Source organism: Oncorhynchus nerka, linkage group LG7 (genome assembly GCF_034236695.1).
Source record: "Oncorhynchus nerka isolate Pitt River linkage group LG7, Oner_Uvic_2.0, whole genome shotgun sequence".
NCBI lineage: Eukaryota > Metazoa > Chordata > Actinopteri > Salmoniformes > Salmonidae > Oncorhynchus > Oncorhynchus nerka.
In genome coordinates, this window is record NC_088402.1 from 3,312,845 (window position 1) to 3,329,150 (window position 16,306).

The 16,306-nt window shown below is 42.7% G+C and overlaps 1 protein-coding gene across 2 annotated transcripts in view; it reads right to left on the minus strand.

The window, feature by feature from the left end:
* Nucleotides 1–8,769: 8,769 nt before the first annotated feature.
* triqk (triple QxxK/R motif containing) overlaps nt 8,770–16,306 on the minus strand; it is a 38,596-nt gene continuing 31,059 nt past the window's right edge. For both annotated transcript variants that reach the window (XM_065020121.1, XM_065020120.1), the window contains exon 5: nt 8,770–9,554. In XM_065020121.1, coding sequence (XP_064876193.1) covers nt 9,447–9,554 — 108 coding nt within the window. In that variant the 3' untranslated portion in view covers nt 8,770–9,446. The remainder of the gene's footprint in view (nt 9,555–16,306) is intronic.

The following is a 16,306-nucleotide window of genomic DNA, read 5'->3' on the forward strand; positions in this document are numbered from 1 at the left end:
TTACGGTAGTGTGTGTGTGTTACGGTAGTGTGTGTGTGTGTTACGGTAGTGTGTGTATGTTACGGTAGTGTGTGTGTGTTACGGTAGTGTGTGTGTGTTACGGTAGTGTGTGTGTGTGTTACGGTAGTGTGTGTGTGTTACGGTAGTGTGTGTGTGTTACGGTAGTGTGTGTGTGTTACGGTAGTGTGTGTGTTACGGTAGTGTGTGTGTGTTACGGTAGTGTGTGTATGTTACAGTAGTGTGTGTATGTTACGGTAGTGTGTGTGTGTTACGGTAGTGTGTGTGTGTTACGGTAGTGTGTGTGTTACGGTAGTGTGTGTGTGTTACGGTAGTGTGTGTGTTACGGTAGTGTGTGTTACGGTAGTGTGTGTGTGTTACGGTAGTGTGTGTGTGTTACGGTAGTGTGTGTGTGTTACGGTAGTGTGTGTGTTACGGTAGTGTGTGTTACGGTAGTGTGTGTGTGTTACGGTAGTGTGTGTGTGTTACGGTAGTGTGTGTGTTACGGTAGTGTGTGTGTGTTACAGTAGTGTGTGTATGTTACGGTAGTGTGTGTGTTACGGTAGTGTGTGTTACGGTAGTGTGTGTGTGTTACGGTAGTGTGTGTGTTACAGTAGTGTGTGTGTGTTACGGTAGTGTGTGTGTGTTACGGTAGTGTGTGTTTTACGGTAGTATGTGTGTGTTACGGTAGTATGTGTGTGTTACGGTAGTGTGTGTGTGTTACGGTAGTGTGTGTGTTACAGTAGTGTGTGTGTGTTACAGTAGTGTGTGTGTTTTACGGTAGTATGTGTGTGTTACGGTAGTGTGTGTGTGTTACGGTAGTATGTGTGTGTTACGGTAGTATGTGTGTGTTACGGTAGTGTGTGTGTTACAGTAGTGTGTGTGTGTTACGGTAGTGTGTGTGTTACGGTAGTGTGTGTGTGTTACGGTAAGGTGTATGTGTTACGGTAGTGTGTGTGTTACGGTAGTGTGTGTGTGTTACGGTAAGGTGTATGTGTTACGGTAGTGTGTGTGTTACGGTAGTGTGTGTGTGTTACGGTAAGGTGTATGTGTTACGGTAGTGTGTGTGTTACGGTAGTGTGTGTGTGTTACGGTAGTGTGTGTATGTTACGGTAGTGTGTGTGTTACAGTAGTGTATGTGTTACGGTAGTGTGTGTGTGTTACGGTAGTGTGTGTGTGTTACGGTAGTGTGTGTGTTACGGTAGTGTGTGTGTGTTACAGTAGTACGTGTGTGTTACAGTAGTGTGTGTGTGTTACAGTAGTGTGTGTGTGTTACGGTAGTGTGTGTTACGGTAGTGTGTGTGTGTTACAGTAGTGTGTGTATGTTACAGTAGTGTGTGTATGTTACGGTAGTGTGTGTGTGTTACGGTAGTGTGTGTGTGTTACGGTAGTGTGTGTGTGTTACGGTAGTGTGTGCGTGTTACGGTAGTGTGTGTGTGTTACGGTAGTGTGTGTGTTACGGTAGTGTATGTGTTACGGTAGTGTGTGTGTGTTACGGTAGTGTGTGTGTGTTACGGTAGTGTGTGTGTTACGGTAGTGTATGTGTTACGGTAGTGTGTGTGTGTTACGGTAGTGTGTGTATGTTACGGTAGTGTGTGTGTCACGGTAGTGTGTGTGTTACGGTAGTGTGTGTGTTACGGTAGTGTATGTGTTACGGTAGTGTGTGTGTGTTAAGGTAGTATGTGTGTGTTACGGTAGTGTGTGTGTTACGGTAGTGTGTGTGTTACGGTAGTCTGTGTGTGTTACGGTAGTGTGTGTGTGTTACGGTAGTGTGTGTGTGTTACGGTAGTGTGTGTGTTACGGTAGTGTGTGTTTTACAGTAGTGTGTGTGTTACGGTAGTGTGTGTGTTACGGTAGTGTGTGTTTTACAGTAGTGTGTGTGTTACGGTAGTGTGTGTGTTACGGTAGTGTGTGTGTGTTACGGTAAGGTGTGTGTATATATATATATATAATACCCCCTGTATAAATATATATTCATATTCAACACATAAGTGTGTATATATATACACATACAGTTGAAGTCGTAAGTTGACATACACTTAAATTGGAGTCATTAAAACTTGTTTTTCAACCAATCCACCCATTTCTTGTTAAACTATAGTTTTGGCAAGTCGGTTAGGACATCTACTTTGTGCATGACACAAGTCATTTTTTAAACAGTTGTTTACAGAGATTATTTCACTTAATTCACTGTATCACAATTCCAGTTTATCAGAAGTTTACATACACCAAGTTGACTGTGCCTTTCAACAGCTTGGAAAATGCCAGAAAATAAGGTCATGGCTTTAGAAGCTTCATTTGAGTCCATTGGAGGTGTACCTGTGGATGTATTTCAAGGCCTACCTTCAAACTCAGTGCCTCTTTGCTTGACATCATGGGAAAATCAAAAGAAATCAGCCAAGACCCCAGAAAAATAATTGTAGACCTCCACAAGTCTGGTTCATCTTTGGGAGCAATTTCCAAACGCCTGAAGGTACCACGTTCATCTGTACAAACAATAGTATGCAAGTATAAACACCATGGGACCACGCAGCCGTCAAACCGCTCAGGAAGGAGACGCGTTCTGTCTCTTAGAGATGAATGTACTTTGGTGCAAAAATCTCTGAACAGCAAAGGACCTTGTGAAGATGCTGGAGGAAACGGGTACAAAAGTATCTATATCCACAGTAAAACGAGTCCTATATCGACATAACCTGAAAAGGCCGCTCAGCAAGGAAGAAGCCACTGATCCAAAACCGCCATAAAAAAGCCAGACTACGGTTTGCAACTGCACATGGGGACAAAGATGATACTTTTTGGAGAAATGTCTTCTGGTCTGATGAAACAAAAATAGAACTGTTTGGCCATAACGACCTAGGTCTCTACATGGATCCTGTGGTCATACGACCTAGGTCTCTACATGGATCCTGTCTTAGTGGTGCACTACATTTGACCAGAGCCCTACAGGAAGTGGTGCACTACGTTTAACCAGAGCCCTACAGGAAGTGGTGCACTACGTTTAACCAGAGCCCTACGGGAAGTGATGCACTACGTTTGACCAGAGCCCTACAGGAAGTGATGCACTACGTTTGACCAGAGCCCTACGGGAAGTGATGCACTACGTTTGACCAGAGCCCTACAGGAAGTGATGCACTACGTTTGACCAGAGCCCTACAGGAAGTGATGCACTACGTTTGACCAGAGCCCTACAGGAAGTGATGCACTACGTTTGACCAGAGCCCTACAGGAAGTGATGCACTACGTTTGACCAGAGTCCCAGGGGAAGTGGTGCACTACGTTTGACCAGAGTCCTACAGGAAGTTGTGCACTACGTTTGACCAGAGTCCCAGGGGAAGTGGTGCACTACGTTAGACCAGAGCCCTACAGGAAGTGGTCCACTACGTTTGACCAGAGCCCTACAGGAAGTGATGCACTACGTTTGACAAGAGCCCTACAGGAAGTGGTCCACTACGTTTGACCAGAGCCCTACAGGAAGTGGTCCACTACGTTTGAGCAGAGCCCTACAGGAAGTGATGCACTACGTTTGACCAGAGCCCTACGGGAAGTGATGCACTACATTTGACCAGAGCCCTACAGGAAGTGGGGCACTATATAGGAAATACTGTAGGGTGCCTTTTGGGAAAGCCATGATGTGTGTTTTGGTATTCAGCACACGCATTCAGCGGAAAGCTTTCTGTTTCATCCCATACGCTAATCTCTGGGATCTGTAAAGCAGAGGTAGGTGTGTGTGTAAGCAGACATTTGTGCTCAGGAATGCAGGTCCTGAGCAGCATGACTACACAGTCTTAAGGACATAGCAAATCCTAACGACGTCCTTGGGCAGTGAGGAGAGGTGATTGGAATATGATTAGTGTCCACGGGAATCCAAATAGGTCAGATCAGGTTTTACATTGAAGTTATTCAATCAGACCCCCTCTCACCCTAGAGGAAGAAGTAAATAACTAAATAAAAAGGACAAGATTCAGGTCTGTCAAGATTCAAAGTAATCTTGCTTGTTTAAAACAGACTTTTCCCACTGAAAATAACTCGTACAAAAGCGAATACTGGAACAATATTTCTAACATAGAATGTAGGAAATGGTCCGATCCATTGAACACTGTCGTTTTTTTTTATCATTTTGTGATGTAATTTAAAAAAATGTTAAGAAAATACCGGAAGGTCTCTCACTACATGTATGAAGTGTCCATACTATGCGTTGTGTAATATGAACAATTATGAAAAGGGTTTTTGTTAATTAAGAGAGGGATGTGATTTGAGAAGCTATAACATAATGGTTTTTATAACTGCGCACAGTAAGTAGTTACCGCCCCGGAGTGAAGTCAGAGAACGTGTCAGCCTGCCGGAACCACCCCTTTCCTGCAAACTGTATAAATGATGGGTTAATAATTAACATACCAGACCAGAAAGACGTAGAGCTGCAGCTGCATATTTAAAGTGGTTTGAACTCAATCTCAACACGAGGTGGAGACGATAAACTCACCTCTCGGACAATATTATCGTATTACGCTACTCTCATCACCCCACGGCTGGCTATCTTCAAGAGCGAATGGAAGGAAAGTCAACTCTAGTTCTGTTCAGGGGTCAGGGCTGAGACAAGGGTCAGGGCTGAGACAGGGGTCAGGGCTGAGACAGAAGTCACAGGATACCAACAACAGAGAAGAACAGTAAAAGACTTGTCAGAACCATTTCAGACGATCAGATTACATGCTAGTACCCGCACCCCACCATAAAGGCCCAACTCCCTTTCCAAGGCTGCCCTGTTCACCGAGACAGATCCCAGGCATTTCACTTAAATATATTCATGATCTTACTCAAAGCGGGCGGCGGTTCGTGTGGTTACTGTAGGTGAGAGTAGTTTCTGAATGTACCCATGTTAAGTGTCTCTGTCCCTCTCTCTCCCTCTCTTCTTTAACAAGCAGCCAAAGTATATGGTTACTGTAGGTGAGAGTAGTTTCTGAATGTACCCATGTTAAGTGTCTCTGTCCCTCTCTCTCCCTCTCTTCTTTAACAAGCAGCCATGTTGTTGTCATTCTGTTTTCTGCATATTATTAAGTCTCCAGTCAATAACCGATGCAAAGTGTGGATGTTTATCCTGTCTTCCCATCTAATTAGCTAGTAAATGAATAAACACATTTGTGTAGTACTGAATCATAAGGCTTGTTTTTGTTGTTTGGAATGATGATATGATACGAGGTTAATAAGTTGAGTGTTTATAGATGTGATAGGTAAAGACCTTTTAGAATTTAATTCTGGAGATGGTAACTCTTTAAAGAATCACTCTCGTGGTGCCCCAGATCCTAATGAGTTCATTGTTACATAATTAATTCAAAATTAAACAGTTAGGTAAATAGATAAATAAGTATTCAGATGAAATGTTAATATTAAGTCACGACATTAGGTAGCAACATGACTCTGCAGTCTTACGGACATAGAAAATCCTGACAACATCCTTAGGCAGTGAGGAGAAGTGACAGGAATATGATTAGGTAGCAGTCAGTCCACATTCTTGATGCTTCCCAATGGCACCCTATTCCCCATAGGGCTCTGGTATAAAATAGTGCACTATATAGGGGATAGGGTTCTATAAGGCCCTGGTCTAAAGTAGTGCACTATATAGGGAGGCATGTGGGGCACAAAACTAGTTTCAATGGACCTTTAGAAAATATTCACACTCCTTAACTTTTTACACATTTATTTGAGTTACAACCTGAATATAAAATGTATTACATTTTTGTCACTGGCCTACACACAATACCCACAAATGTTTGATATTTTTTTACAAAAATCAAAAGCTGAAATGTCTTGAATCAATAAGTATTTAATCCCTTTGTTATGGCAGGCCTAAGTTTAGGAGTAAACATGTGCTTAACAAGTCACAAAAAAATTGCATGAACCCAGTGTGCAGTAATAGTGTTTAACATGATTTTTTTATTCATCTCTGTACCCCACACATACAGATAATTGTAAGGTCCCCCAGTCAAGCAGTGAATTTCATTAACAGATTCAACCAAAGACCAGGGAGGTATATATTCAATGCCTCGCAAAGAAGGGCACCTATTGGTAGATGGGTACCCAAAAATAGACAGACATTGAACATCCCTTTGAGCATGGTGAAGTTATTAATTACACCCAGTCACTATAAAGGTACAGGCATCCTTCCTGACTCAGCAGCTGGAGAAGGAAAACCTGGTTCAGCTTTCTAACAGACACTGGGAGATGAATTCACCTTTCAGCAGGACAATAACCCAAAACATAAAGCCACATCTACACTGGAGTTGCTTACCAAGTGGACATGATGGCGTAGCAGTGCTGACGTGGTTTGTACTTTTGATATTTTTCATCTTTTTTTGTATATATTTCTATTTGTTTTCAATCTCTTTTCCATTTTTGTTTTATTAAACAAACCTTCTGGTGACCTGCCTCACCCAATGTGACACGGATCCGCTATTTTTTAGACCTTATTGCCAGAACATCCATCAAAAGCTAGCCATCAGAAGCTAACCAGCTAACCAGCAATTTAGTCATTGTTAGCCACTGCTAGCGTCCTTTACCTTCTGCACAGACACCAGCTGTTTTTTTAGCCTGGATAATACTCGGCTACACAGCCGATGCCCCCGGACTCTACCCCAACACGGCTAGAATCCACTACTCCACTGGACCCTTGCATCGGATCATCGCTGTTAGCTAGCTGCTACCGAGTGGCTATAGTGGCTAACGCCCCTGCTCCATTTACATTTAAGTCATTTAGCAGACGCTCTTATCCAGAGCGACTTACAAATTGGTGCATTCACCTTATTGACATCCAGTGGAGCAGCCACTTTACAATAGTGCATCCGAACCTAGCATCAGATAGCCGCGAGGTAGAATAGATTCAGGGCATAATGGACAGACGGGTTTGGTGGGGTGCGGGTACAGTAGCGGTAAGCCCAGGCACCGAGTGATGATACGAGAGGTTGCATCACTGGATGTGCTAGTTATGCTGGGTGAGGTCACCGCATGTGTGGGAGGCATGTTGAGTGGGACTAGGGGCTCCGGAGTGAACCAAAACAATGATAACTATCCTAAACAGCAGTATACAAGGCATATTGACATTAGAGAGAGACATAAAGCGAGGTATAAAGCAATCACAGGTGTTGATTGGGAGAGCTAGCTAAGACAACAACGGGTAAGACAACAACAGCTAATCAGCTAAGACAACAACAGGTAAAATGGCGATGAATGGGCAGAGAGGGTCGGTTAACTACACACAGAGCCTGAGTTTGAAGATGGAGTACCGTGTTAGTGAACAGTTCAGCAGGCATCAGCTATGTAGCCAGTTGATCATAGGGTCCAGTGAACAGCAGTAGATGGAACAGGGAAGCCGCGGGGTAGTCGTTAGCACGCTAGCACGCGAGAGACACACCGTTTAAGGTTAGCAGGCCGGGGTAAGTAGAAGCGTCTGCTCCGAAGGCCGGTTGAAGACACAGGCCGGTTGAGGGCACAGCGGTTACGTCGGTGAACCAGTCATGGTGTTACGGCCCAGGGCAGATGGCGAAAGAGGTATTGTAGTTGTAGTAATTTCGTTTGATAGCCGTGACAGACATCTCTTAAATTAACAGATTTTGATGGGGATTTTGTTATGTTATTTCGATTGATGGGTGCGTCAATAGACTCTTAAGGACACTTTGTAACACAACAAAATGCAGGAAAAGTCAAGAGGTGTTAATAGTTTATGAAGTACAACTGGACAACGTTACTATTCAGATGGTATTAGTCAAACAAAAGGGGGCAATGAAACTGCACATCCCCATACTGGTATTTATTTACCTCCCTCACTGGCTTTAAGCACCAGCTGTCAGAGCAGCTCACAGATCACTGCACCTGTACTTAGCCCATCTGTAAACAGCCCATCTATCTACCTCATCCCCATACTGGTATTTATTTACCTCCCTCACTGGCTTTAAGCACCAGCTGTCAGAGCAGCTCACAGATCACTGCACCTGTACTTAGCCTATCTACCTCATCCCCATACTGGTATTTATTTATTTATTTTGCTCCTTTGCACCCCAGTATCTCTACCTGCACATTCATCTTCTGCCGATCTACCACTCCAGTGTTTAATTGCTATATTGTAATTACTTCGCCACCATGGCCTATTTATTTCCTTAACTTACCTCATTTGCACTCACTGTATATAGACTTTTTGTTTTATTTTTTTCTACTGTATTATTGACTGTATGTTTTGTTTATTCCATGTGTATCTCCGTGTTGTTTGTGATGCACTGCTTTGCTTTATCTTGGCCAGGTCGCAGTTGTAAACGAGAACTTGTTCTCAACTAGTCTACCTGGTTAAATAAAGGTAAAATAATATATATGGTCCTAGTCTGGTTAAATAAAGGTGAAATAAATAAATAAAATACAAATTTAAAAAACAAATATATATAATAAAATATATATAATATATAATAAAATATATGTATAATAATGAAAAGGCGAAGAAGAGTGGCAGGGTATTCGAACAATCAAGAGAAGGTCATCTCCAAGACGGTTTGAAACTTCAGTTGATTGATGCATCATCATCACCTACAAAGGCAGATGGTCATTAGTGTCACGTAGAAGACCATATCAGTGTTTCTCCTTCTGTTAGTGCCAGGTAGAGGTTGGGAAGTCTCCTCTGTTAATCAGAAAGACTCTTCAGATGGTGATCCAGAGGAGTTTGTCCAGGACAGGATGTATGTATAAAATCTCGGTTGCGGAGAACAGCAGACATAATGAATAATATTAAAAACGGAATTCAACAATATTACAACATTTATTGAACTTATAACATTCATTAATATTCATGAATATAAAGACATGAAATAAAAACGCATCAGTGATTCATATTTCTGAAGAGGCAACAGGACTGCCCTGTCTGTTCGCGCATTTGTCTCTGTGTAGCTGTTAGAGATGATGCTAATGTCAACAGTCTTCTTGGTAGATGATAAAGCTCCCCCCCCCCAAAAAAAACAACTTAACAATTAAATGTCTACAAAAAGTAGACTATGCCTAATTGGCAGAATGACAATCGCGACAATCCAGTGGCCAATTGTTTTGCAAACTCTGCCATCACATGAACGCTACATCACTTATCAAACAGTCTATTGCTGGTGTGCCCTTGCATCGAAAATGATATATTTGTTTATTTTTCCCCAGACCTCAAGTAGTCTCCTGACGTGGTTTAAGCATCGTTCTGGACCACAACTGAAATTGAATGTTCTATAAAAGTGTGATTTTGAGAACAAAAGCCTAAAAAAAACAGGGAAAACAAAATGGAGAAAACAGAAATGAGGGAAAAAATTAAACGGAATCAGACGGGAAAAAAAAATGGAGTCAAATTTGCATCCAGATGAGTCAATGAGCCACGTTGACAGAGACTGACAATAGCCCAGCCCAGCAAGACCCCGAGCCCGAGGTTAAGTTGTCCTGCTTTAGTCCACATCCAGGTCCATGTCCAGTTCAGTGCTCAGGTTGAGGTAGAAGAACGCATACACACAGAGCATGAACACCACGATGGCTAAGATGACCAGGAAAGCATCCTGCAATCACAGAAAGGGGAGAGACAAGTATATAGTTAAAAAAAAGGCAATCTTAAAATAATGATATACACGGACTTTCCATGAGATAGAATGACCAGGTGAAAGCTATGATCCCTTATTGATGTCACTGTGTAGCGTGCCGTAAAAAAATATCCCAATACCCCAGGGCAGTGATTAGGGACATTGCCCTGTGTAGGGTGCTGTCTTTCAGATGGGATGTTAAACGGGTGTCCTGACTCTCTGAGGTCATTAAAGATCCCATGGCACTTATCGTAAGAGTTAGGGTGTTTTAAACCCTGGTGTCCTGGCTAATATGCCAATCTGGCCCACAAACCATCACGGCCACCTAATAATCCCCAGTTTACAATTGGCTCATTCATCCCCCTTCCTCTCCCCTGTAACTATTCCCCAGGTTGTTGCTGTAAATGAGAACGTTTTCTCAGTCAACTTATACTGGTAAAATAACGGAGACCGGTTAAAGAAGGATTTTTAAGCCTTGAGACATTTTAATTAATTTTACCTTTATTTAACCAGGCAAGTCAGTTAAGAACACATTCTTATTTTCAATGACGGCCTAGGAACAGTGGGTTAACTGCCTGTTCAGGGGCAGAACGACAGATTTGTACCTTGTCAGCTCGGGGGTTTGAACTTGCAACCTTCCGGTCTAACGCTCTAACCACTAGGCTACGCTGCCGCCCCTCATGGATTGTGTGTTTGCGCCATTCAAAGGGCAAGACAAAAGATTGAATTGTCTTTAAACCGTGTGTGGTAGTAGGTACTGGGCACACCGGTTTGAGTGTGTCAAGAACTGCAACGCTGCAGGTTTTTTCACATACACATGGGAAACTGTTGAATCAAGAATGGTCCACCACCCAAAGAACATCTAGTCATCTTGACACAACTGTGGGAAACATTGGAGTCAACATGGGCCAGCATCCCTGTGGGACGCTTTCGACACCTTGTAGAGTCCATGCCCCGACAAATTGAGTCTTGATTGTTGAAAAATACAACCCATAGATCCCTCATGAGTTTAGTTAAACTGCCTAAAGTTAAGGTACAAAGACCACATGGATTTATAAAGAGAGGGATGACAAACATCTGGAAAAAACGACAAAGAAATAAACTCAAATTAAAATCTGATTTAAGAAAAACGTCTAAATATTAGAATGAAATCAAAACCCACTTTCCAATTCCACATGAGGAATTAGCACTTAAGATCAAATCACTAAAAACATTGTGGTTTTAACAACATAACAAATGAGATGCTTGAACAACAGCTCTGAGCTGCAAGGTGCTCAAGTTATTCAACCTCATGTTAACCCCGAATCACGACTGTAATCTAGTGGTCAATACTAATACTGTATCAAACAGTGACTGATAACACCATATCACAACTAATCTAGAGGTCATTATTAATACTGTATCAAACAGTGACTGATAACACCATATCACAACTAATCTAGAGGTCATTATTAATACTGTATCAAACAGTGACTGATAACACCATATCACAACTAATCTAGAGGTCATTATTAATACTGTATCAAACAGAAGCCAACATAGCCTATATATAGTGGTCATTATTAATACTGTATCAAACAGAAGCCAACATGGCCTATATAGTGGTCATTATTAATACTGTATCAAACAGAAGCCAACATGGCCTATATAGTGGTCATTATTAATACTGTATCAAACAGAAGCCAACATGGCCTATATAGTGGTCATTATTAATACTGTATCAAACAGAAGCCAACATGGCCTATATAGTGGTCATTATTAATACTGTATCAAACAGAAGCCAACATGGCCTATATAGTGGTCATTATTAATACTGTATCAAACAGAAGCCAACATGGCCTATATAGTGGTCATTATTAATACTGTATCAAACAGAAGCCAACATGGCCTATATAGTGGTCATTATTAATACTGTATCAAACAGAAGCCAACATGGCCTATATAGTGGTCATTATTAATACTGTATCAAACAGAAGCCAACATGGCCTATATAGTGGTCATTATTAATACTGTATCAAACAGAAGCCAACATGGCCTATATAGTGGTCATTATTAATACTGTATCAAACAGAAGCCAACATGGCCTATATAGTGGTCATTATTAATACTGTATCAAACAGAAGCCAACATGGCCTATATAGTGGTCATTATTAATACTGTATCAAACAGAAGCCAACATGGCCTATATAGTGGTCATTATTAATACTGTATCAAACAGAAGCCAACATGGCCTATATAGTGGTCATTATTAATACTGTATCAAACAGAAGCCAACATGGCCTATATAGTGGTCATTATTAATACTGTATCAAACAGAAGCCAACATGGCCTATATAGTGGTCATTATTAATACTGTATCAAACAGAAGCCAACATGGCCTATATAGTGGTCATTATTAATACTGTATCAAACAGAAGCCAACATGGCCTATATAGTGGTCATTATTAATACTGTATCAAACAGAAGCCAACATGGCCTATATAGTGGTCATTATTAATACTGTATCAAACAGAAGCCAACATGGCCTATATAGTGGTCATTATTAATACTGTATCAAACAGAAGCCAACATGGCCTATATAGTGGTCATTATTAATACTGTATCAAACAGAAGCCAACATGGCCTATATAGTGGTCATTATTAATACTGTATCAAACAGAAGCCAACATGGCCTATATAGTGGTCATTATTAATATTATTATTTGTGTCCCACACTGATTGAGATGAACTTTTTCAATATTCACAAATCAATTTTCCTAATTTAAACGTGGAGTTGAAGTGTTTAATTGTGCTGTTAATTGGATGGTTGCTGGAGCTGAGTGGTTTCCTACTTCAAATGGGTTTCTACGTGCTCCTTTAATACCTTTTACACCGCATTACAACTCTCACCAGCCACGGGTCTACACGGGTCCACTAGAGTCCACACGGGTCCACTAGAGACCACACGGGTCCACTAGAGTCCACTAGAGACCACACGGGTCCACTAGAGTCCACACGGGTCCACTAGAGTCCACACGGGTCCACTAGAGACCACACGGGTCCACTAGAGTCCACTAGAGACCACACGGGTCCACTAGAGACCACACGGGTCCACTAGAGTCCACACGGGTCCACTAGAGACCACACGGGTCCACTAGAGACCACACGGGTCCACTAGAGTCCACACGGGTCCACTAGAGACCACACGGGTCCACTAGAGACCACACGGGTTCACTAGAGTCCACTAGAGACCACACGGGTCCACACGGGTCCACTAGAGTCCACACGGGTCCACTAGAGTCCACACGGGTCCACTAGAGACCACACGGGTCCACTAGAGACCACACGGGTCCACTAGAGACCACACGGGTCCACTAGAGTCCACACGGGTCCATTAGAGACCACACGGGTCCACACGGGTTCACTAGAGTCCACTAGAGACCACACGGGTCCACTAGAGACCACACGGGTCCACTAGAGAACACACGGGTCCACTAGAGACCACACGGGTCCACTAGAGTTCACACGGGTCCGAGTCCACACGGGTCCACTAGAGTCCACACGGGTCCACTAGAGTCCACACGGGTCCACTAGAGTCCACACGCGTCCACTAGTTCCACACGGGTCCACACGGGTCCACTAGGGTCACTAGAGTCCACTAGAGTCGACACGGGTCCACTAGAGTCGACACGGGTCCACTAGAGACCACACGGGTCCACTAGAGACCACACGGGTCCACTAGAGACCACACGGGTTCACTAGAGTCGACACGGGTCCACTAGAGACCACACGGGTCCACACGGGTTCACTAGAGTCGACACGGGTCCACTAGAGACCACACGGGTCCACTAGAGACCACAAGGGTCCACAAAGGTCTACTAGAGTCCACACGAGTCCACTAGGGTCCACACGCGTCCACTAGAGTCCAAACAGGTCTACTAGAGACCACACAGGTCCACATGGGTCCACTCTCCTCTCAACCTTTGTTTTAAGAAGTCATTACCAAACTTTGTAATCAAAACTGAAGTGATTCAAGTGTTTTGTTCATTCAAATGGTTCATTCAGGGGCATTGCTATACTGTGTCGAGATAGCTGAGAAGGTGCTGTTCTGGGCTAGTTGTTTTGCGGAAGGCCTTTCCTTCAAGTACGCATTTCATTCAAGTATGTTTTTCATTAAAATGTACTAAAATGGTGAGACCATTTCAATTTGCAGAAAGATACCAGCACCTACATTTTCGCTCTTTTTAGACGTATACAATGCAAACCAAGGTCCTAAGAGTCCACACGAGGGTCACTAGAGTCCACTAGGGTCCACTAGACTCAGCCTTGTCTCAGGATGGTAAATTGGTGGTTGAAGATATCCCTCTAGTGGTGTGGGGGCTGTGCTTTGGCAAAGTGGGTGGGGTTATATCCTTCCTGTTTGGCCCTGCCCTTCCTGTTTGGGTGTCCTCGGATGGGGCCACAGTGTCTCCTGACCCCTCCTGTCTCAGCCTCCAGTATTTATGCCTCAGTAGTTTATGTGTCGGGGGGCTAGGGTCAGTTTGTTATATCTGGAGTACTTCTCCTGTCCTATTCGGTGTCCTGTGTGAATCTAAGTGTGCGTTCTCCATTCTCTCTTTCTTTCTCTCTCTCGGAGGACCTGAGCCCTAGGACCATGTCCCAGGACTACCTGACATGATGACTCCTTGCTGTCCCCAGTCCACCTGGCCATGCTGCTGTTCCAGTTTCAACTTCCACCTGACTGTGCTGCTGTTCCATTTTCAACTGTTCTGCCTTATTATTATTCGACCATGCTGGTCATTTATGAACATTTGAACATCTTGGCCATGTTCTGTTATAATCTCCACCCGGCACAGCCAGAAGAGGACTGGCCACCCCACATAGCCTGGTTCCTCTCTAGGTTTCTTCCTAGGTTTTGGCCTTTCTAGGGAGTTTTTCCTAGCCACCGTGCTTCTACACCTGCATTGCTTGCTGTTTGGGGGTTTTAGGCTGGGTTTCTGTACAGCACTTTGAGATATCAGCTGATGTACGAAGGGCTTTATAAATAAATGTGATTTGATTTGATTTGATAATAAAAAAGTATGTGAATTTATTCTAAACATTCACATATCTGCAATTATAAAGCTTAGTTATTTTCAACACACACAAAAGTGTAATGCTGATATTCACATCTCTAAACCTCCATAATCGTCAATATGCTGCAGCTGTACTGCCATCTTTCAGAGACGGGGCGGAATGACAAGGCTGACGATGAGTAGGTCAGAGATTTACCTCTTCTGCAGAGGATAAGTTCATTAGAGTAACCAGCCTCAGAAATTGCAGCCCAAATAAATGCTTCACAGAGTTCAAGTAACAGACACATCAACTGTTCAGAGGAGATTGCGTGAATCAGTCCTTCATGGTCGAATTGCTACAAAGAAACCAATACTAAAGGACACCAATAAGAAGAAGAGACTTGATTGGACCAAGAAACACGAGCAATGGACCAGTGACAATCTGTCCTGAAGTTTTTTTGGTTCCAACCGCCGTGTCTTTGTGAGACGCAGAGTAGTTGAACGGATGATCTCTGCAAGTGTGGTTCCCACCGTGAAGCATGGAGGAGGTGGTGTGATGGTGTTTTGCTGGTGACGCTGTCTGATTTATTTAGAATTCAAGGCACACTTAACCAGCATGGCTACCACAGCATTCTGCAGCGATACGCCATCCCATCTGGTTTGGACTTAGTGGGACTATCATTTGTTTTTCAACAGGACAATGACCCAACACACCTCCAGGCTGTGTAAGGGCTATTTGACCAAGGGGAGTGATGGAGTGCTGCATCAGATGACCATGCCTCCACAATCAACCGACGTCATCCCAATTTAGATGGTTTGGGATGAGTTGGACCGCAGAGTGAAGGGAAAACAGCCAACAAGTTGCTCAGCATATGTGGGAACTTCAAGACCGTTGGAAATGCATTCCTCATGAAGCTAGTTAAGAGAATGCCAAGAGTGTGCAAAGCTGTCATCAAGGCAAAGGGAGGCTATTTTGAAGAATCAAAAATATAAAATATATTTTGATTTGTTTAACACTTTTTGGGGGGTTACTACACGATTCCATATGTGTTATTTCATGGTTTTGATGTCTACACTATTATTCCACAATGTAGAAATAAGTAAAAATAAAGAAAAACCAAGCTTTTGCCATGAATTCGGAAAACAAGTGTGGAGTTAATTTGTGACAGAGTTCTTCACTCAGAGAGTATGTGATAGTATTATCCAGTTCACTGCTCTGTATGGATGTGAGGTATCATAGCTAAATGGGACAAGCAATCCAACAGAGATACTGTAGAAATATTTGAAACACCAACAAATGCATGTAGGGCCGAATTAGGCCGGTCTAAGTAGACATCCCCTCCAAAAAAGAGCGCCAGCCAAATATCTTGCATCTGAAATATAGTCTTGAATCTAGTCCATAATATTTTGTGTCACTGGCCTACACACACACACACACACAACCCCATAGTGTCAAAGCGGGATGTTAGAAATATTATAAATGTTTATAAAAATAAAATTAAGTATTCATTATTATGTTTATATAACAATATTATTATTGTTATGGCAAGCCTAAATAAGTTCAGTACCAATTTCTATGACTACCTCATCTCTGTACCCCACACATACAATGATCTATAAGGCAATGAATTTAAAAACACAGATTCATCCAAAGACCAGGGAGGTTTTCCATGACTGACAAAAAAAAGGGAACCTATG